General features: G+C 46.2%; 1 protein-coding gene across 1 annotated transcript in view; it reads right to left on the bottom strand.

Annotated features, from left to right (window-relative positions):
* The window catches only part of LOC148137358 (protein phosphatase inhibitor 2-like), a 213,692-nt gene extending 192,929 nt beyond the window's left edge, over nucleotides 1-20,763 (bottom strand). The window contains exons 1-4 of the mRNA XM_087982878.1: nucleotides 20,675-20,763; nucleotides 13,781-13,888; nucleotides 11,452-11,520; nucleotides 2,688-2,785 (exon numbers count right to left, since the gene is read on the bottom strand). Coding sequence (XP_087839004.1) covers nucleotides 2,688-2,785; nucleotides 11,452-11,520; nucleotides 13,781-13,888; nucleotides 20,675-20,763 — 364 coding nt within the window. The remainder of the gene's footprint in view (nucleotides 1-2,687; nucleotides 2,786-11,451; nucleotides 11,521-13,780; nucleotides 13,889-20,674) is intronic.
* Nucleotides 20,764-21,371: the final 608 nt, after the last annotated feature.

Below are 21,371 nucleotides of genomic sequence, written 5' to 3' on the forward strand. Positions count from 1 at the left end.
CTACACTGTCCCCATCAAACAGGGACAGCACAGGGTTAGATACAGAATAAAGCTCCCTCTACACTGTCCCCCATCAAATACTCCCATGACAGGGACTGCACAGGGTTAGATACAGAGTAAAGCTTCCTCTATACTGTCCCTATCAAACACTCCCAGGACAGGATAGCACGGGGCTAGATACAGAGTAAAGTTCCCTCTACACTGTCCCCATTGAATGCTCCCAGGACACGGACAGCACAGGCTTAACAACAGAGCAAAGCTCCCTCTACACTGTCCCCATCAAACAGGGACAGCACAGGGTTAGAATAAAGCTCCCTCTACATTGTCCCCTATCAAACACTCCCAGGACAGATATTGCATGGGGTTAGATACAGAGTAAAGCTCCCTCTACACTGTCCCCTATCCAACACACCCAGGACATGGACAGCATGGGGTTAGATACAGAATAAAGCTCTCTCTACACTGTCCCCCATCAAATACTCCCAGGACAGGGACTGCACAGGGTTAGATACAGACTAAAGCTCTCTCTACACTGTCCCCATCAAACACTCCCAGGGCAGGGACAGCACAAGGTTTGATACAGAGTAAAGCTCTCTCTACACTGTCCCCTATCCAACACAGCCAGGACATGGACAGCATGGGGTTAGATACAGAGTAACGCTCTCTCTACACTGTCCCCCATCAAACACTCCCAGGACAGGGACAGCACAAGGTTAGATTCAGAGTAAAGCTCCCTCTACACTATCCCCATCAAACACTCCCAGGACAGGGACAGCATGGGGTTAGATACAGAGTAAAGCTCTCTCTACACTGTGCCCATCAAACACTCCCAGGACAGGGACAGCACAGGGTTAGCTACAGAGCAAAGCTTCCTCTACACTGTCCCCATCAAACACTCCCACTACAGGGACTGCACAGGGTTAGATACAGAGTAAAGGTACTCTACATTGTCCCCATCAAACACTCCCAGGACTAGGACAGCACAGGATAAGATACAGGGTAAAGCTTTCTCTACACTGTCCCCATCAAACACTCCCAGGGTCAGGGACAGCACAAGGTTAAATGTAGAGTTACGGTCCCTCTACATTGTCCCCTATCAAACACTCCCAGGACAGATATTGCATGGGGTTAGTTACAGAGTAAAGCTCCCTCTACACTGTCCCCCATCAAACACTCCCAGGACTAGGACAGCACAGGGTAAGATACAGGGTAAAGCTTTCTCTACACTATCCCCATCAAACACTCCCAGGGTCAGGGACAGCACAAGGTTAAATGTAGAGTAACGGTCCCGCTACACTGTCCCTCCATGTATATTATTTAAGAACACCTCTCTCTACCTGTCCTGTCACCTTTAATGACTTAAACAGATACACACAAGTCTCTGCTCCAACACACCCTTTATTTTGTGCTGTCTCTCTAAGTACATCATTTCTCAGACTTCTCCACATTGAGCTTTCTCTACTACATACCTGCCCATTACAAACTCCTCTGCTGCCTGAAGAACACTCATTGACCATTATTCTGTTTGCTATCACTCAGTTAATTTTGTACCTACTTCGCTACTGTCTATTCCGTAAGTTAGAACTTCCTCACCTCTGTTGAACATCTTTTGAAAATCCATCGGCACGACCTCAGCCTTTCCTTCAGCAAGAAACGATGGACCAAAGGTACCAAGATGAACTACTAATGTCGAAGCCCAGGCTAATGCTTTTGGGACATGGGTTCAAATCTCACTGTTGACCGGATCATAATGGCAGATGGTGATATTTGTGGGCAAAGCCCACATACAGTCATAGAACTGTACGGCACGGAAACAGTCCCTTTGACCCAACTCCGTCATGCCGACCAGATATCCCAAATTATTCTAGTCCCAGTTTCCAGCACTTGGCCCATATCCCTCTAAATGCTTCCTATTCATATACCCATCCAGATGCCTTTTAAATGCTATAATTGTACCAGCCTCCACCAGGTAGCACGGTGGCTCAGTGGTTAGCACTGCTGCCTCACAGCACCAGGGACCCGGGTTTGATTCCAGCCTCGGGCAACTGTCTGTGTGGAGTTTGCACATTCTCCCCCACGTCTGCGTGGGTTTCCTCCGGATGCTCTGTTTTCGTCCCACAAATCAAAAGATGTGCAGGTCAGGGTGGATTGGCCATGCTAAATTGCCCATAGTGTTATGTGCATTAGTCAGGGGTAAATATGGGGAATGGGTCTGGGTGGGTCATTCTTTGGAGGGTTGGTGTGGACTTGTTGGGCCGAAGGGCCTGTTTCCATACTGTAGGGAATCTAATCACTTCCTCTGGCAGCTCATTTCATACACACACCACCCTCTGTGTGAAAAAGTTGCCCTTGAGATCTCTTTTAAATCTTTCCCCTCTCACCCGAAAACCGATGCCTTCGAGTTCTGGGCTCAGCGAGCCTGGGAAATAAAACCGTGACTATTCACTCTGTCAATGCCCCTCATGATTTTATAAACTTCAAAAAGGTCACCCCTCAGCATGTGAGACTCTAGGTGCTATGAGTGAAAACAAAACTCTTCCAAAGTCAACAAGCAATCTATTGGTACAGGTCACTTAATTCCACACTGTGTAGGAGGATTGAGGTTGGTAAATGAAGTTGAGATACAGATCATTGAATAAAGCAACAGGCTCAAGTGGGGGCTGAAGGCCTCCAACTGCGATACTCACCTAGCTCCACGAGTGGAATGTCTTCCTCATCAGAATCTTGTGTTTTAACCTTTGCTGTCTGTTTTTTGCTTCTTCTACCTTTATTCAGATTGCTCATCCTAAACCATGCACAGACAATTACATGCAAGCAATATTGAGTCAGCCGCCACTTGACCCCACCCTAGCTTCTAGAGAGCAGTAAACTCAGAGAGATTGGTCTCTGGTCGAAACCACAGAGAGAGGCAAAGTTGAATCAGGAACCACTCCCCTGCCGCCTTTTGTAGGCATGACTCCTCCACCTCCTCAACCCTCATGCCCCTATCCCCAGGCCACCTAACCCCATCCCCAGGAGCCTTGAGAATGAGTGCTTGGCCCTTAGTGAGGAGGAATGGATGGGGAAATGGATAGCATTCAAAGTGTTGTTCTTTCAGAGACTGGCAAAACCAGATCGGTAGAGGGAGCCTTGATCAGGGGTTCATAGGATGGTTTCAGAACAGTTTCTTATAACAAAGTATTCTGAAACTGACTAGAACAGACTCTACTAGACTGGTATTGTGCAAAATGATGAATGGATTATCTTAGTCTGATGACACCCCTGTGACCATAATATGACTGATTTTGCATTCACTAGGAGACGAGAATCAGTCCAAGAGTAACAATGAGGTACAAAAGCAGAACTCCTAAAGGAAGCAAATTAGATTAAGAGATAGATCAATAAAGTTACGGCAGCAAATATGCAGGAGGATATTTCAGCATGCATATTCAACTCAGAAGAAATATTCAAATTTTCTTGAATATTCAAATATTCAAGAAATATTCATCCCATTATTTATGTTTTACAAAAAAGTTAAAGCTTGCATCAAAGTTTTGGAAAAAAGCGTAGAGCTGGGCATAATTAGGTGGTAGGTCAGAAAGCTAGAGAGAGAATTTAAAGAAATGCAAAGACTGACTAAAAATAATAGAAACTGACAACAATGACAGAAAGCTAGCCAGAAACGTGAACCGAGAGCAAACGTTCCTACATCTATTTAAACCAGTTAACAAAGCCAGCACTTACTCAAGGAAGTGAGTCAGGGCGTTAATAATAAGGGAAAATAAGGGGTGGGCAAATGAACTGAATAGGCAGTTTGTATTGGTCTTCATTGTAGAGGTTAAACATAACATTGGAGAAATACGTGTACAACAGGAAATGGGAGAGGGGAGAACTCAAGGCAATTACAGTCACCTGAGAACTGACTGTAATGGGCGGCACGGTAGCACAGTGGTTAGCACTGCTGCTTCACAGCGCCAGAGACCTGGGTTCAATTCCCGCCTCTGGCGACTCTCTGTGTGGAGTTTGCACATTCTCCCCGTGTCTGCGTGGGTTTTCTCCGGGTGCTCCGGTTTCCTCCCACAATCCAAAAATGTGCAGGGGTTAGGTGAATTGGCCATGCTAAATTGCCCGTAGTGTTAGGTGAAGGGGTAAATGTAGGAGAATGGGTCTGGGTGGGTTACGCTTCGGCGGGTCGGTGTGGACTTGTTGGGCCGAAGGGCCTGTTTCCACACTGTAAGTAATCTAATCTAATCTAAAAAAAAAGTGGTACTGAGTAAATTTGTTGGAGCTGTTTCTGAAAAGCCCCTTGGTCCTGATGATACCCCACATCCGACGGTCTTAAAAGAAAAAGCAACTGTAAAAGGCGATGCATTGCTATTAATGTTCTGAAATTCACTACAAAAGTGGCAAGGGACCAAGGTGCCCTTTTTGATAAATCACTAAGGGCTCATTCAGGTACAATGAGCTATTGGGGAGGTGAGTTGAATGTTAGTCTTTACTGCAAGAGGATTTAAGCACAGGAGCAGTGAAGTCTTGCTACAATTGTGTAAGAGCTTGGTTGGTCCACACCCGGTGTAGTGTGTGCAGTATTGGTCTCGTTATGTTCGAGGAAGATATTATTGCCACAGATTGCTACATTCTCTACTTTCAAGGGTGGCACGGTGGCTCAGTGGTTAGCATTGCTACCTCACAGCCCCAGGGTCCCAGGTTTGTTTCCAGCCTCGGGCTAATGGAGTTTGCACATTCTCCCTGTGTCTATGTGGGTTTCCTCCAGGTGGTCTGGTCTCCTCTCACAGTCCAAAGATGTGCAGGTCAAGTGAATTGGCCATGCTACATTGCCCATAGTGTTAGGTGCATTAGACAGAGGGAAATAGATCTGGGTGGGTTACTATTTGGAGGGTCGGTGTGGACTGGTTGGGCCGAAGGGCCTGTTTCCACACTGTAGGAAATCTAATCTTAAAAAAAGAAGAGTAATCTCATTTCAACCTGCAAAATATTAATGATGCAGATAAGACGCTTCTCCTTGTTGTAGAGTCTAAAACCCGGGATATAATTTAAAAATAAGGGGGATGCCACTTTGGTCTGAGATGAGATTGTTTTTACTTGTGATTTTGGTTTCGCTATCACAGAGGGCTACAGAGACTCAGCCTCTGAGTATACTTCAAGTCAAGACTGAAAGATTTCGAGAGGCCTACAGAATTATAGGGATCGGGTGGGTAAAAGTCTTCAATGAATCACGATTGTATTAAATAATAGGGCAGGTTGTTCCGACAGTCCTAAAGTTCCATCCGATTAGAAAAGTCGCAAGTTTAACTCCATTATTTTAAAAGGATTCAGAAAGCAGGAAGCTCCAGGTTAGTTAGTTTAACATTGCGCATAGGAGAGAAATGAGAAGACATTATTGAAAATGCTACAGCAGGGCACTTGGGAAAGTTCAAGGGAGATTGGCAGAGTCTACATGGGATTTTGTGAAGAGGGATCATGTTTGACCAATCCATTGGAGTTCTTTGAAGAAGCAACTTACTCTGTGGGTAAAGGGGAACTGGCAGAAATACCATACTTGGATTGTGAAAAGGTACCACGTTCCAAGGTTATTGTGGAAAATGAAAGGTCATAGTAAAAAGGGGTAACGCATTGGGTGGCATGGTGGCTGAGTGGTTAGCACTGCTGCCTCACAGCACCAGGGTCCCAGGTTCGATTCCAGCCTCGGGTGACTGTCTGTGTGGAGTTTGCACATTCTCCCCGTGTCTGCGTGGGTTTCCTCCCACAGTCCAAAGATGTGCAGGTCAGGGTGGATTGGCCATGCTAAATTGCATTAGTCAGAGGGAAATGGGATTGGGTGGATTACTCCTCAGAGGGTTGGTGTGGACTTGTTGGGCCGAATGGCCTGTTTCCACACTGCAGGGAATCTAATCAAAATAAAATTAGCACAGAGAGAAAATTGTCTGGTTGGCAGAAAACAAAGAGTGGGCATAAGTGGATCCAGTTTTGGTGGCAAGATTTAATGCGATATATTCCACAGGCATTGGTACTGGGGCCTCAAGTATTTACAATTTACAGAAATGTCTTGGAAGAAGGAACAAAAGGTACAGTTGCTAAATAAAACTGAAAGAACTACAGATGCGGTAAATCAGAAATGAGAATAGAAATTGCTGGAAAAGCTCAGCAGGTCTGGCAGCACCTGTGGAAAGAGATCAGAGTTAATGTTTCGGGACAAGTGACCCTCCCTCAGGACTGGTGAGCGAGGGGACACAGCAGGAGACAGACAGATTGAGCAAGGGCAGCGCAAATGGAGCATAATGTGGGGAAATGTGAAATTGTCCTTTCTGACAGGAATAATCATTTAAAAACCATTCCTTAAATGGAGTGAGGTTTCAGAGCTCTGGGATGAGAAAGGACCTGGGTTTTTTCTCACACATGAAGCACAAAAGGTTATGATGCAGACACAGCAAGTAATCAGGAAAGCTCATAGAATTTTATTCATTTATTATGAGGGAAGTGGAATACACAGGAATAGGGAGGTTATATTTCAGTGACACAAGGTATTGGTAAGATTACCCTGTGTTGGAGTTGTGTACCTTAGAACACAGGAGCAGACCCTTCAGCCCACCATGCCTGTGCCGACCATGATGTTATTCGAAACTAACCCCATCTGCCTGCGCATGCTCCAGATCCCTCTATTTTCTGCCTCTTCATTTGTTTTGCTGTCATGTCTGCTGCTACCACCTCCCCTTTGCAGCGCATTCCAGGCACCCACTACCCTCTCGGTAAAAAGCCTTCCGTGTAGACCTCCATTAAATTCTCTGCTTCTCACCTTAAACCTATGCCCAATAGTATTTGACATTTCGCCCTGGCAAACAGAGTCCAACTCTTGTCCATTGTCCCTGAGAATCTAATACTTCCAGCATTTCACTCCAGCCTGCCCCAACCTCAACGTCCAGCCTATCTAAATCAATCCAAAGTTGTCCACCCTCTCCTTATCGTTAATATACTCCAATCCAGGCAACATTCTGGTAACCCTCTTCTGCAGTCTCTCCAAAGCCTCTACATCCTTCCTATAGTGACCAGAACTGCACACTGTACTCTGAATGGGACCTCAGCAATGTCTTATATTGTTGCAGCATGACTTGCCAACTTTAAAAGTCAATGCCCTGACTGATGAAGGCAAGTGTACTATGTGCCTTCTTTATCCACTTTCAGGGATGTATGGACTTAGCCGACAAGGTCCCTCTGTATATCAATAGTCCCAAGGATCCAGCCATTTCTAGTATATTTTCCTCTTGCATTTCACCTCCCAAAATGAATCACCTCACACTTGCCTGGATTAAACTCCACCTGACATTTCTCCACCCAACTTTCCATCTGATCCATATCCTGCTGTGTCCTTTCATGTCCTTCCTCACTGTCTACAACTCCAACAAATTTTGTGACATCTACAAACTTCCGAATTGACCACTGACATTTTCACCCACATCATTTATATCTTATAAACAACAGAGGTCCCCACACAGATCCTTGTGGAAAACCACTGGGCACAGACCTCCAGTCGGAAAAACTCCATAACTACCCCTCTATTGTCTATGGCCAAGGCAGTTTTGTATCAAACTTGCTAATTCATAATGGATTCCATACCCTATGATTTTGAGGACCAGACTACTGTGAGGGGCCTTATCAATCCAAGGAGATAACATCCACTGCCCTACCCTCATCAACGTCTTTATCATTTTCTCAAAAAAATTCAATCCACTTTCTGTAACAAGACCTCCTTTCATAAAGCCATGATGACTATCCCTAATAGGTCCATTCTTCCCCAAATGTAAGGAAATCCTATCCCTAAGAATCTTCTCCAATACTTTCCCTACCACTTACAGATAGCTCACTGGCCTGTACTTTCCTGGATTACCCCACTGCCCTTCTTGAACAAAGGAACAATGTTGGCTATTCCCCAGGCCTCTGGGACCTCGCCTGTGGCTAAAGAGGATACAAAGGTCTCTGTCCAGGCCTCAGCAATCTCCTCCCGTGACTCCATCAGTATCCCGGGATAGATCCCATCTGGCCCTGGGGACTTATCGATCTTAATGTTTCTCCAGACACCTTCTTCTTAATATTGACATGCATTAGAGTATCAACAAACTCAACTCTAAACTTAGCATCATCCATGTCCTGCCCCCTGGTGAGTACCAATGTGAAATACTCACTAAGAACCTTACCAACTTTCTCTGGCTCCACACTCCTTTGTCCTTGAGAGAACCTACCCTTTCCCTAGTAATCCTCTTCCTCCTAATATACATACAAACTACCTTAGGATTCGCCTTAATCCTCCTTACCAAGGACATTTCATGACCTCTTCTAATCCTCTTAATTTCTTAGAGTCATAGTCATCGAGCCACACAGTATGGAAACACGTTCTTTCATCCAACCTGTGTCCTGGTTGGATCAAAGGGTCTGTTTCCATGCTATATGACTCTAGTCCACGCTGACTGTGCCACCAAACTGACCTAGTTCCATATGCCTGCCTTTGGCCATATTCCCCCAACCCTTCCTTATTCATTCAAGGTTTGTGTAAAGATTTCAACCTATCTATACGTGGTCAAATTTCAAAGAATTATGTACCTGAACCTCTGGGTCCCTCTGTTCTACAACATTACCCAGGGCCCGACCATTAATTGTATAAGCCCTGCCCTTGTTTGTTTTACAAAACTGTAATACCTCAAATTTATCCAAATTAAACTCCTTTTGCCACTCCTCAGCCCACTGACCCAGTCGATCAAGATCTCTTTGTCATTTTAGATAACCTTCTTCACTGTCCATTTTGGTGTCATCCTCAAACTTACTAACCATGCCTCCAATGTTCTAATCCAAATCATTTATAAAAATGACAAACAAAAACATACCCAGCAATCCCTGTAGAACTCTGCTGGTCATAGGCCTCCAGTCCAAAGCACAACCCTCCACCCGCTGTCATTTTTGTATCCCATCAGCTTTCCATCTCATGTAGTTATCTCAATGTCTTTTAAATGCTGTGACTGTCCCCATATCCCAACTTCCTCTGGCGGTTCGATCCACACACAATCTATTCTCTGTGTAAAGAAATTGCCGCTCATATCTTTTCTGCTCGGGGGCCCTGCAATTTCTTCCCTCACTTCCCACAAAGCCCTGGGATATACTTGATCAGGTCCCGGAGATTTATCCACCTTTTATGTTTTTGAAGACCTCCAGCACTTTCCTCCTGAAGAAGATCTTTCTCCTGCTTACTTTATAGTCCTCATTTCATTTCTGTTTCCGAAACCTTATATAAGCTTCCTTTATCTTTTCAACTAAACTTACAACGCTTCTCGTCATCTAAGTTTCCCAAGTGTTGCCATCCTTGTCTTATACCCTCACAGGATCGTGGAGGTCCTGAACTCTGGTCAACCGGTTTTTAAAAGGCTCCCATGTCAAATACCTTCAAAAAGGAGTCCACTGTCCAATGTTTCAAGTTGTTGCCTAATACTATGGTAATTAACTTTCCCCAATTTAGCACTTTCACACGAGGATAGCATTAGCCTTTTCCATAACTATCTTAAAGCTTACATAGTACCCAAAATGCTCCCTTATGGAACTTCCATCACTTGGCTAGGCTCATTTCCTAATACAAGGCCACTTACCTGGCCCCTTCCCTAGCTGGATACATTTCGTATCCCTCCTGGATGCACTGAACAAATTCTGCCCCATCTAAACCCTGGCCTTCAGTAAATATTGAGGAAATTAAAATCTCCCGCTGCCCACAACTGTATAGCTTTTCCATTTTTCCATGATCTGCTTACATATCTGTTCTGCCATTTCCTGTTGGCTATCTGGAGGACGATAAGATATCCCCACCTTAGTGCTTGCACATTTCTTATTCCTAACTTCTACCCATTTGCCTCGAAGGTGTCCTCTCTTAGTCACAGCTGTGACATTCTCCATAATCAGTAATCCATCTCCCCCAACCCCTTTTACACCCCTCTTTATCTTGCCTGAAACATCTAAACCCCTGAGCTGTCAGTCCTGCCCTATTCTCAACTAAGTTTCTGTAAAGGCAACCATTTCATAATCTCAAGTACCAACACAGACTTGAAGCTCCTCCACCTTACCTGTTCTAGTCCTTGCATTTAAATAAATACACTTCAGACCACTAGTCCCACCATGTTCATTGGCTTGGCCCTGCCTGTTCTTTCTATTAAAGTTCCTTGATTTAGCTCGTCCCTTCTCTTCACTCTAGATGTTGACCTACTGCTCTGGTTCCCACCCCACTCCTGATGAACAGCATTTGCCCGAAACATTGATTTTCCTGCTCCTCGGATGCTGCCTGACCTGCTGTGTTTTTCCAGCACCACTCTAATCTAGACTCTAATCCCCAGCATCTTTCACCTGGTTCTCACCCCCTCTCGAGCAGCAATGGCCAGCCTGCCTGCAATGATATTGGTGCCCATCCAATTTCGGTGCCATCTTGTACCATTCCCACTTGCCCTGGAAGAGATCCCAATGATTCAGACATCTGAATCCTTCCCTCCTATACCAACTCTTGATCCACACACTCAACCGTATTAGCTTCCTCTATCTGGCCTCACTAGCACATGGCACAGGGAGTAATCCCGGGATTATAATCTTTCTTCAGGAAGGATTGGGGACAATTCAGAGAAGGTCTACTGGGGTTAATCCCTGGAATAGGTGGGTTGTCCCATGGGCTGGATGGGCTTGTATCTGCTGGGGTTTTGGAATGTGACACATGACTTGATTGAAATCAGTAAAGTTTCCTGAGGGATCTTGACAAAATAATTATGGAGAGGGTGTGGGAATTCCAGAACTAGAGCTCATGTTTTAAAAACAAAGGGTTGTTCATTTAAGACAAATTAGAGAGGAAACGTGTCATGAGGCTTTGCAATTCCCTCTTGCAAAGGAGGTGGAAGCGAGTGTTTGACTATATTTTGGACAGAAGGGGGTGAAAGGTCATCAGTAGCAGGTGGTGGAGCACAGTAATAAGATCAACTGAGCTCTTATTGGCCGACTTGGTCAACCGTCTTCGGCTTCTGAGTCATATTCTCCTAACAAGAGCACAGGACTAGGTGCTTGCAGTCTGCCAGCATTAACATTGTTTTGTGAGCAGTCTCTGAAGGTTCACCATCATCCAGGGTGGAGTTAGTGAAGGTAACTAGGAGGTGGAAGAGGGTGAGGGTGAATCATCCAGACTGCCTCCGCGGGTTCACTCTCCCCCCCCCCCCCAGCCCCCCACCGCGTTGGTTTAGAACTATGAGTGCAAACGTCACGGCAAGGGAGAGGATCTGCATCCTACCTCACTCTAACCCCACCCTCACCCCACCAAACCGCAGGCCATACCCCGCGACCCACCCAGCACGCCCTCCCTCCCAAGCTCCGCGCTTCAACACACCGTCTCATCAATCTGGCCGCAAGCAGGGAATAATTTCAGCAGAGAAATGTCGTCTACCGCACCTTGCTGCTAACTCCTCCATGGAGAAAGTGGGATTGGAGCTGCTCCCCGCCTCATCGTCGATGTCGTATCTGACAGGGGTGGGCGCAAATGGACGTTAGCATTTGGGCATGCAAGATGTTTGACACATTCGCACACAAATCCTGAAACTGATATCGAACGTATCTTGAGATCTCACCACACACTGCTGCAGAACAATACGAACCGTGATAGGGACAGTGGTGAACTTCAGAAGGACATTGAGAAATATCAGGTAAGATATATACATTCCTGGGGAGTGTTACTGAACAAAGAGACCTTGGAGTGCAGGTTCATAGCTCCTTGAAAGTGAAGCCGCAGGTAGATAGGATAGTGAAGGCAGCGTTTGCTTTCCTTTATTGGACAGAGCATTGAGTACACGGGTTGGGAGCTGTACAGGACATTACCTGCTATTTACAATATATATTAATGATTTGGATGGGAGAACGAAATCTAACGTTTGTAGATGACACCAAGTTGGGTGGAAGGATGAACTGGATGAGGATGCAGAGATCCTTTAGCATGACACTTTGGGTGAGTAGGCACATCAATGGCAGATGCAGCATAATTCAGACAAATGTGAGATTATTCACTCTGCAAGCAAAAACAAGAAGGGAGACTACTACCTGAATGGGTGTCAATTGGGAGAGGAGCGTGTGCAGTGGGATCTGGGTGTCCTTGTGTACCACTCACTGAAGGGAAGCATGCGGTAAGGAAGGCAAATGGTATGTTGGCCTTCATTGCGAGAGGTTTCGAGTCCAGGAGCAGAGGGATGTGCTGCTGCAGTTATACAAGGCCTTGGTGAGGCCACACCGAGAATATTGCGGGCAGGTTTGGTCTCCTTTTCTGAGGAAGGATGGTCTTGCTCTTGAGGAAGTGCAGTGAAGGTTTCCCAGGCTGACTCCGGGGATGGTGGGGCTGACGTATGAGGAGCGATTCGCCAGGTTAGGATTGTTTTCACTGGAGTTCAGATAAGTGAGGGCCATCTCATATAGAATTATAACATTCTAACAGGGGCTGGACAGGGTAGATGGAGGGAGGATGTTCCCGATGGTGGGGGTATCCGGAACTAGGTGTTATAGTCTGAAGATTCAGTGTGGACCATTCAGCCTGGAGGTGAGGAGACATTTCTTCACCCAAACAGCGGTGAGCCAATAGAATTCATTACCACAGGAATGATGCCAAAACATTGAGTGCATTCAAGAGACAGCGAGATATAGCACTTGGGGCAAATGGGATCAAAGGTTATGGGGAGAAAGCAGGATTAGGCTATTGAGTTGGGCGATTGGCTATGATCGTGATGAATGGTGGAGCAGGTTTGAAGGGCTGAATGGCCTCCTCCTGCTCCTAGCTCAATGTTTCTCTCTCTTTATTGGTCAGTGCATTGAGTATAGGAGTTGGGAGGTCATGATGTACAGGACATTGGTTAGGCCACTTTTGGAATACTGCACTCAATTCTGGTCTCTCTGCTATAGGAAAGATGTTGTTAAAGTTGAAAGGGTTCAGAAAAGATTTACAAGGATGTTGCTGGGTTTGAGCTATAGGGAAAGGCTGGATAGGCCTTTTTCTTGGAGCCTCAGAAGCTGATAGAAACCTTATAGAGGTTCCTAAAATCATCAGGGGCATGATAGAGTGATCAGTCAATTACCCTTTTCTCCAACCGTCGGACAATCCAAAACTAAAAGGCAAAGGCCTTAAGGTGAGAGGGGAATGATATAAAAGGGACCTAAGGGGCAACGTTTTCACACAGAGGGTGGTGCATGTATGGAATGAGCTGCCAGAGGAAGTGGGGGTCTAGGTTAGAGTGGTGCTGGAAAAACACAGCAGGTCAGGCAGCAGCCGAGGAGCAGGAAAATGAATGTTTCGGGCAAAAGCCCTTCAGTCCTAATGAGGGGCTTTTGCCTGAAACGTTGATTTTCCTGCTCCTCGGCTGCTGCCTGACCTGCTGTGTTTTTCCAGCGTCACTCTAACCTAGACTCTGATTTCCAGCATCTGCAGTCCTCACTTTTGCCAGAGGAAGTGGTGGAAGCTGGTACAATTACAGCATTTAAAAGGCATCTGGATGGGTACAGGAATAGGAAGGGTTTAGAGCAATATGGGCCAAGTGCTGGCAAATGGGATTAGATTAATGTAGGATTTGTGGTCAGCATCGACGAGTTGGACCGAAGGGTCTGTTTCCATGCTGTACAACTCTATGACTGTAAGCCAGGTTTAATTGTAGGATCTGGCTTGTCCAATAGTAGCATCAGCTTAAATCAATATCAAACAATGGAATCTGTAAATGTTCACTTTATTCCAAGCAGGCCGTATTACCTATAAGGAGTTTTAGGTTCATCAATGTTCATGAGTCCATAGTCCTTTCCTGGAGGTTTGTACGTGGACAATATGTTCATTTCATCCCAGGACTGAGATTTCTTTTGACTGGAATTAGAGAACGCAATGTCAGTTTACATCTCTCTGGGTGTGGCTCACCGAACAACTGCACCTACTGCCCACAACCCAGGAAATTCCCAGTGCTTAGTATGGTTGGAACTGGCTGTATCATCAGAGCTCACCCACACTGGTTAGAATGCACAGAAGTTGGTGTCTGACAGCATTTCTCAAAACCTAAGAACATGCACTTTGCAGCCGCCTTCAGCCCAGCAGCTCAGGGACATTGTGCACAGTAAGGTCCCACAAAGAACCCCTTTGATGAGTGAGTCTAGTCTGTTTTCAGTGGAGGGAGTTTTACAAATTGTACTGCTCACTGTAAAGGGCAAGGAAACAATCACTGTAATCAGTGTTCCTCTGGGCCACCTTCACAGTTACAATGGAGAATCAGGCAAAGTGGTTAGCACTGCTGCCGCACAGCACCAGGGACCTGGGTTCGATTCCCACCTCAGGCAACTGTCTGTGTGGAGTTTGCACATTCTCCCTGTGTCTGCGTGGGCTTTCTCTTGGTACTCTAGTTTCCTCCCACAGTCCAAAGATGTATAGGTTAGGGTAGATTGGCAATGCTTAATTACCCCATAGTGATCAGAGATGTGTCGGCTAGGTGTGTTAGTCAGGAGAAACGGGTCTGGGTGGGTTACTCTTTGGAGGGTTGGTGTGGCCTGTTTTCACACTCTAGGTCTCTATCATTCCAAATCTTTTGATGTATTCTTCCCCTCCAACTCCATTTGAAGTTATCACCACCTCCTTTCCCAGACCTTCCCTTTTGTTAATGTTGTGCTGCCCCTAGTGGGCACTGCTTGTACTACATTAGTTTTGTGAGGGACATGAGACATTAATCATGGGTAATTTAAATTTGAAAGGGGACAGTCTTCAAACTAGGCAGGCTGCAGTGAACGCAAACACCTTTAAACATCTGCTGTGCAATTAATTAAAACCAGAAGATGTGACCAGGGCACACGCAGACACACCTAAAGACATCCCAGAGAACTTTACAGTCAATGAAGTATGCCAATATATAGCCAATGAAAAGTAGCAGCCAACACACAGGCAGCAAATGTGCAGCAACTCCAGTGAGATCATGGCTGTTTTTCTCCCCATCAGTTGGTATTAGTTGAGGGACATCAGGGGAAGCATATTGAGCATTAGCACCATTGGGATCTTTGACAATTTCTGAGGTTAACATCTCAACTGCAAAATGGTACCTCTGAGAGTGCAGGGATCCCTCAGTACTGACCCTCCGGCAATGTAGTGCTCCCTCAGTATTGACCCTCTGTCAGTGTAGTGCTCCCTCAGTATTGACCCTCTGTCAGTGTAGTGCTCCCTCAGTACTGACCCTCTGACGGTGCAGAGCTCCCTCAGTACTGACCCTCTGACAGTGCAGCACTCCCTCAGTACTGACCCACTGACAGTGTCACACTCCCTCAGCACTGACCCTCTGACAGTGGAGCACTCCCTCAGTACTGACCCACTGACAGTGTAGCACTCCCTCAGCACTGACCCTCTGACAATGCAGCACTCCCTCAGCACTGACCATCTAACAGTGCGGCACTCACTCAGCACTGACCCTCTGACAGTGCAGCACTCCCTCAGCATTGACCCTCTGACAGTGCAGCACTCCCTCAGCATTGACCCTCTGACAGTGCAGCACTCCCTCAGTACTGACCCTCTGACAGTGCAGCACTCTCTCAGCATTGACCCTCTGACAGTGCAGCACTCCCTCAGCGCTAACCCTCTGACAGTACAGCACTCCCTCAGCACTGACCTTCTGACAGTGCAGCACTCCCTCAGCACTGACCCTCTGACAGTACGGCACTCGCTCAGCACTGACCCTCTGACAGTGCAGCACTCCCTCAGCACTGACCCTCTGACAGTACGGCACTCCCTCAGCACTGACCCTCTGACAGTGCAGCACTCCCTCAGCACTGACCCTCTGACAGTGCGGCACTCCCTCAGCACTGACCTTCTGACAGTGCGGCACTCCCTCAGCACTGACCCTCTGACAGTGCGGCACTCCCTCAGTGCTGACCCTCTGATAGTGTAGTGCTCCCTCAGTATTAGTCCACTGATGGAGGCAATGGTCTAGTGGTGTTATGACTGGACCTACTAATGCAAAGACAGAGTTAATGTTCTGGGGACCCATTTGAGTTCTAATCCTGTCCTGGCGGATTAAGAGTGTAATGATGAAAATGAAAACATTGCCAAATGTTGGAAAATCTCATCTCGTTCATCAACACTCTTCAGGGAAGGAAATCTGCCAGCCTTACTTGGTCTGTGGCCTACAAATTACTCCAGAACCACAGCAATGTGGTTGACTCTCAAATGGGCCCTGGGCAATTGAGAGATGGGCAATAGGTCCTGGCCTGGCCAGGATGTGCACATCCTGTGGATGAATAAAAAAAAGATGGTTTTGGTGTATGGGTGCTCTTTCACTTAGCACTTTCTATCATTTACAGAAAGGCCGTGCTCTGGGGGATGTGGAAGGACTCTGTATGACGTGGAACCGAGAGTTAGGACAGGACGTTTCATAGAACATAGAAAAATACAGCACAGTACAGGCCCTTTGGCCCTCGATGTTGTGTCGATCCAAGCCCACGTAACCTACACTAGCCCACTATCCTCCATATGCCTATCCAATGCCTGTTTAAATGCCCATAAAGAGGGAGAGTCCACCACTGCTACTGGCCGGCGATATGGGAAGATACCTAGGGGAATGTAAAGAAAATCTCAGGCTGTAACAGAGCACAGGCTGTGCAATTGAAGATCTTACACAGGCACCAGAAAGGCTAGCTAAGTTTAAGAGAGGAGTGTCACCAGAATGTCCTGTATGTAAAATTAATATAGGCACTCCCACACATTGTTGCAGGATCCAAAGAGTACTATAGTAAGGGAGTTAAAGAGACATTCTGGGGATTGAAATTAACATGGATCCAGTAATTCATCTTTCGGGGCTGCTAAACTTGCCCTCTCTGGGGGAACATGGGAAGAGACTGTGCAATACCCTTGCCCATTGCATGAGGAAGATCATTTTACTAAATTGAACGTCAGAAAAACCACCAGGTCTTCCAGGGTGGCGTAAGCTGGTGAGAGAGCATCTCCCCCAAGACTACCTCACAAATATGGTGCACCACAAAACGGATATAGGGTGTGGCGGCCCTTTCTAAATTATATTGACACTGACTTGTCGACAATGTTAGTCAGGGCCGTGGTATAGCCGTGGGAATCTTTATGGGCGCGCGTGGGGCACTGGGAGGAGGAGACTGGAAGGAAAAGAATATGGGTACTGGAGGGGGTACTCCCAGGGATGGGAGCCTCAGTGGAGGTGTGATGAGTAAGACAGAATAAAATAGTAAGGCATTATCTAATTTAAGTAACTTGAATGTAATTTAAGCTAGTATTTATTCAATATGTTTGTAGTTTAGTTTTAATGAAGTAGGTGGGTTTATTTTGGTGGAATAGTGGGTTGTTCAGTAACAATGGTACTATGTTATGGCCTTGTTCTTTGCGCGGTATTTCTTTCTGTTTTTTTTTATATAAATGTTTTGTAAAAGATTTTAAAAAGTTTTTCAATAAAAATATGTACACAAAAGAAAATGGTGCTGCACTCCCTCATAACCTTCTCTGGAAGGACCAGATGTACTATGGGTTCAAGCCTCTAGAGTAGGCCTTGAAACCATAATGTGTTCATTCAGATACAAGAGATTCACTGGAACCAATTATATCTTTAAACTGTAAAATCTTACCTAGTAATAAACAGTATTATTTATAAAATATTCCAATGTTATTATACATATGACTCCAGGTCATTGATAACACACTACCCAAGGTTTTGCGTAGTGATCTGATTGTTTCTCTGCTTCTGATTTCAGTTTCTGGGCCTCACAGTGGGTAATCTGCCCAGTTCCCAATGAGGAGAGACGACACAGACTTGTGCCACACCTTCATTTGTTGAGTTGTGCCTTTGTAATTTGCCACGATTTGGAGGAGCCGGTGTTGGGCTGGGGTGTATAAAGTTAAAAATCACACAACACCAGGTTATAGTCCAACAGGTTTATCTGGAAGCACCCGCGTTCGGAGCGCCGCTCCTTCATCAGGTGGCTGGACTATAACCTGGCGTTGTGTGATTTTTCACTTTGTAATTTGCCAGCTGTGCTGTAAAACACTGTGCCCGCAGTGAAGGCATCTATTACACACAGCACCAACAGCCACTCCCTTTGCCCCCACACCCCTCCAGCTGTTCAGCTATGATGGGCACTGCACCACCAGATAGATTGAGGCACTCACTCAGTTTTGGTGAATACCAGCCTCACTGGCAGCCACCAGCTGGGATACGAGCGCTCTGAGAATGTCAGGGAGCAGTGCAGAGTGCGAACACCCAAAAGAAGCAGGGAGGGTGTGACTGGCCATACGTTAAGTGGCCAGTCTCTGGCCTTATCTCTGAACAGCTACGCCTCTAGTCAGTGCTGTGGTCAGCAAACAGTGGGAACGGCTGAATACTTCAGGCTGAAGGTACAATGTTGGGATATATCGAATGTGTCCTCTACCTCTCTGTACCGTCATGAATCCTGTGGAAGCAGTCAATGGCCCCCTGTATTACTGAGATATTGCAATCCCAACAAAGCCTTCTCCTCCAGTTGAGAACAAAAAGGGAGAATATTGGGAGGCTGGTAAGTTTGGGTGTTCTTGTCCATGAGTCACTAAATGCAGGTGCAGTCGAGTGATTAGAAAGTAGGCTGGGATTTGAGTACAGAAATAACAGAAACTTGCTGCAATTGCACAAAGCCTTGGGGAGATCTCACCTGGAGCACTGGGCACAGTTCTGTCTCTATGATATACTTATCATAGAAGGAGTGCAACCAGGTTTCACTAGATTATTCCCTAGAGGGTGGGATTGTCTTCGGGGAAAACTGAGTTCTCGAGAGTTTCAAACAATAAGAGGTGGTTCGATAAAAGTTCACAAAATTCCTACAGGTGTGTCAGGATGGATTCCCAGAACCAGAGAATATTGTCTGTGGTGTGACCAAGAACAAGAGTCAGAAATGGGAAGTATTTGATGTGCCAACAATGCCTCCAGCTCCTCAACTGACATGTTCTTCTGGTTCTATCTGTTGTGAACCAATAGTTGTCCCAATAGTTCCCTCAACCAAACAGGCACTCCGTTGCAGTGACTCTTGGTGGGACCCTCAACTACGCAAGGCAACAGATAGAAACATAGAATAAAGGCGGCCATTTAGCCCTTTGAACCTACTCTGCTGTTCAATCTGATCAGGATGTGGGGAGCAGACTGCTTCCGTTTGTTCCCCATATCCTTTGTTCACTTTAGCCCCGAATTCTAAAGAACAGCTATGCCTTTTCCGTCCCTCCATTGGAGGCAATGCACAATTACTGCCTTTGGGAGACAACACTCATTTGATTTTTGTTTTAAATTGACACCTATCGTAGTCTCAAGACATCACAGAAAGCATTACAGCCAATGAGAAAGGTGTACTGCAGTTAGTCGATGTTGTAACATTTTAGATTAGATTACTTACGATTAGATTAGATTAGATTACCTACAGTGTGGAAACAGGCCCTTCGGCCCAACAAGTCCACACCGTCCCGCCGAATCGCAACCCATCCATACCCCTTCATCTACCCCTTACCTAACACTACGGGCAATTTAGCATGGCCAATTCACCTGACCTGCACATCTTTGGACTGTGGGAGGAAACCGGAGCAAACCCACGCAGACACGGGGAGAATGTGCAAACTTCACACACAGTTACCTGAGGCGGGAATTGAACCTGGCGCTGTGAGGCAGCAGTGCTAACCGCTGTGCCATGTTTGGCAATTTCACACAGCATGCTCCCAGAGCAATGTGAATTGTCATGAGTCTCAAAATGACACCTGTTTCTCTTAACACAGATGTTGCCGGACATGATGAGTTTTTTCAGCACTTTCACAATTCAAGCTTCTGCAGTGTTTTACTTTTATTTAAATCTCCACATCAAGATCTTTTTTATTTTGATATTGGTTTAGATATAAATATTGGCTGGGGATAACTCTCCCTGCACTTCACAGTATTATTGCAGCAGAAAATGAGGCTATTCAGCGCATCATATCTGCACAGCTTTCCTAATGAGCATTTCACATCGTGCCATTTACCCACTTCCTCTCCCTGTAACCCTCCATATTCATCCCTTTCAAATAACCATCTACCACCACCTTGAATGCGTTAATTGAACCTGCCTCCACTTCACCCTCAGGCAATGCATTCAAGACCTTAAGCAGTTGCTGTATGAAAACATTCATTTTTCTAATGAGGGTTTGCTTGTTTCACCGGAGCCCCCTTGGTTCTTGATCATTGTTAAATGGGAGCAGTGGGCAGCACGGTGGCACAGTGGTTAGTACTGCTGCCTCACAGCGCCAGAGACCTGTGTTCAATTCCCACCTCGGGCAACTGTGTGTGGAGTTTGCACATTCTCCCTGTGTCTGCGTGGGTTTGCTCCGGTTTCCTCCCACTGTCCAAAGATGTGCAGGTTAGGTGAATTGGCTACGCTAAATTGCCCATAGTGTTAGGTGTAGGGGAATGGGTCTGGGTAGGTTGTTCTTCAGAGGGTTGGTGGAGGCTGGTACAACATTCAAAAGGCATCTGGATGGGTATATGAATAGGAAGGATTTAAGATGGATATGGGCCGAGTGCTGGCAAATGGGACTGGATTAATTTCGGAAATCTGGTCAAATCAAATGAATTGGACTGAAGTTTCCATGCTGTACGTCTCTCTGACTCTACCTTACCTGTCCTCTTCAGGAATCTTTCGGCCCTTGATAAGGTTGGAGCTGCTGGTCTTCTTTAGGATGCCTTTTACCGGTTTGCTGTTATCCATTGTCTGAGGGTTGGATGCTGGGTATGTGGGGGGGTTGAGCTGGGAGGGGGGGAATGGGGAAGTGGGAGAGGGGTCTCTGTCTGGTTTAGAGGATTTCAGGGGTCTCGGCTCAGATCCTTCCCCAGGGTCTGAGAGGCTTCCATGAGCTTCTCAGGGTCACTCATGTCCACCCCTTAAGGCACCACTGCTGAGGTCTCCAAGACCCCCATGAAAAGAGGTGCATGGGCGTGGTCAACACTGTGGGCCAACCCTCCCATATGTCATACAGTAGGTGGAGCCAACACTTGTGACATCATGTCATCATCAGCTGGGCCAACAATGGCAACAAACATTTGAAGGGAAAGCCAGCCCAGAACATGGCTGGCCTGACAGAATGAGCCACTCCCTCAGAGATGACAAACTTGTTGCTGCAAATCGTTCTTATTTAGGGGCATTGCTCCTGTTGCTTCCAGAAAAACCTACTCGAAAACTTCTTGGAGCGCGTGGGAGAGCAATATACACATTGGAGAATTGCCCAACCTTTCTGTCCATGCTTCTTCCCACCATAAAGCTGAACAACGTTCCTAAGAACCAGGAGCACGGGTTGGCCACCTGGTCCATTGAGCCCG

This window comes from Chiloscyllium plagiosum, unplaced genomic scaffold (genome assembly GCF_037043375.1).
Source record: "Chiloscyllium plagiosum isolate Xiang-an unplaced genomic scaffold, Cpla_swu_hap1 HiC_scaffold_44, whole genome shotgun sequence".
In the NCBI taxonomy this organism is placed as follows: Eukaryota; Metazoa; Chordata; class Chondrichthyes; order Orectolobiformes; family Hemiscylliidae; genus Chiloscyllium; species Chiloscyllium plagiosum.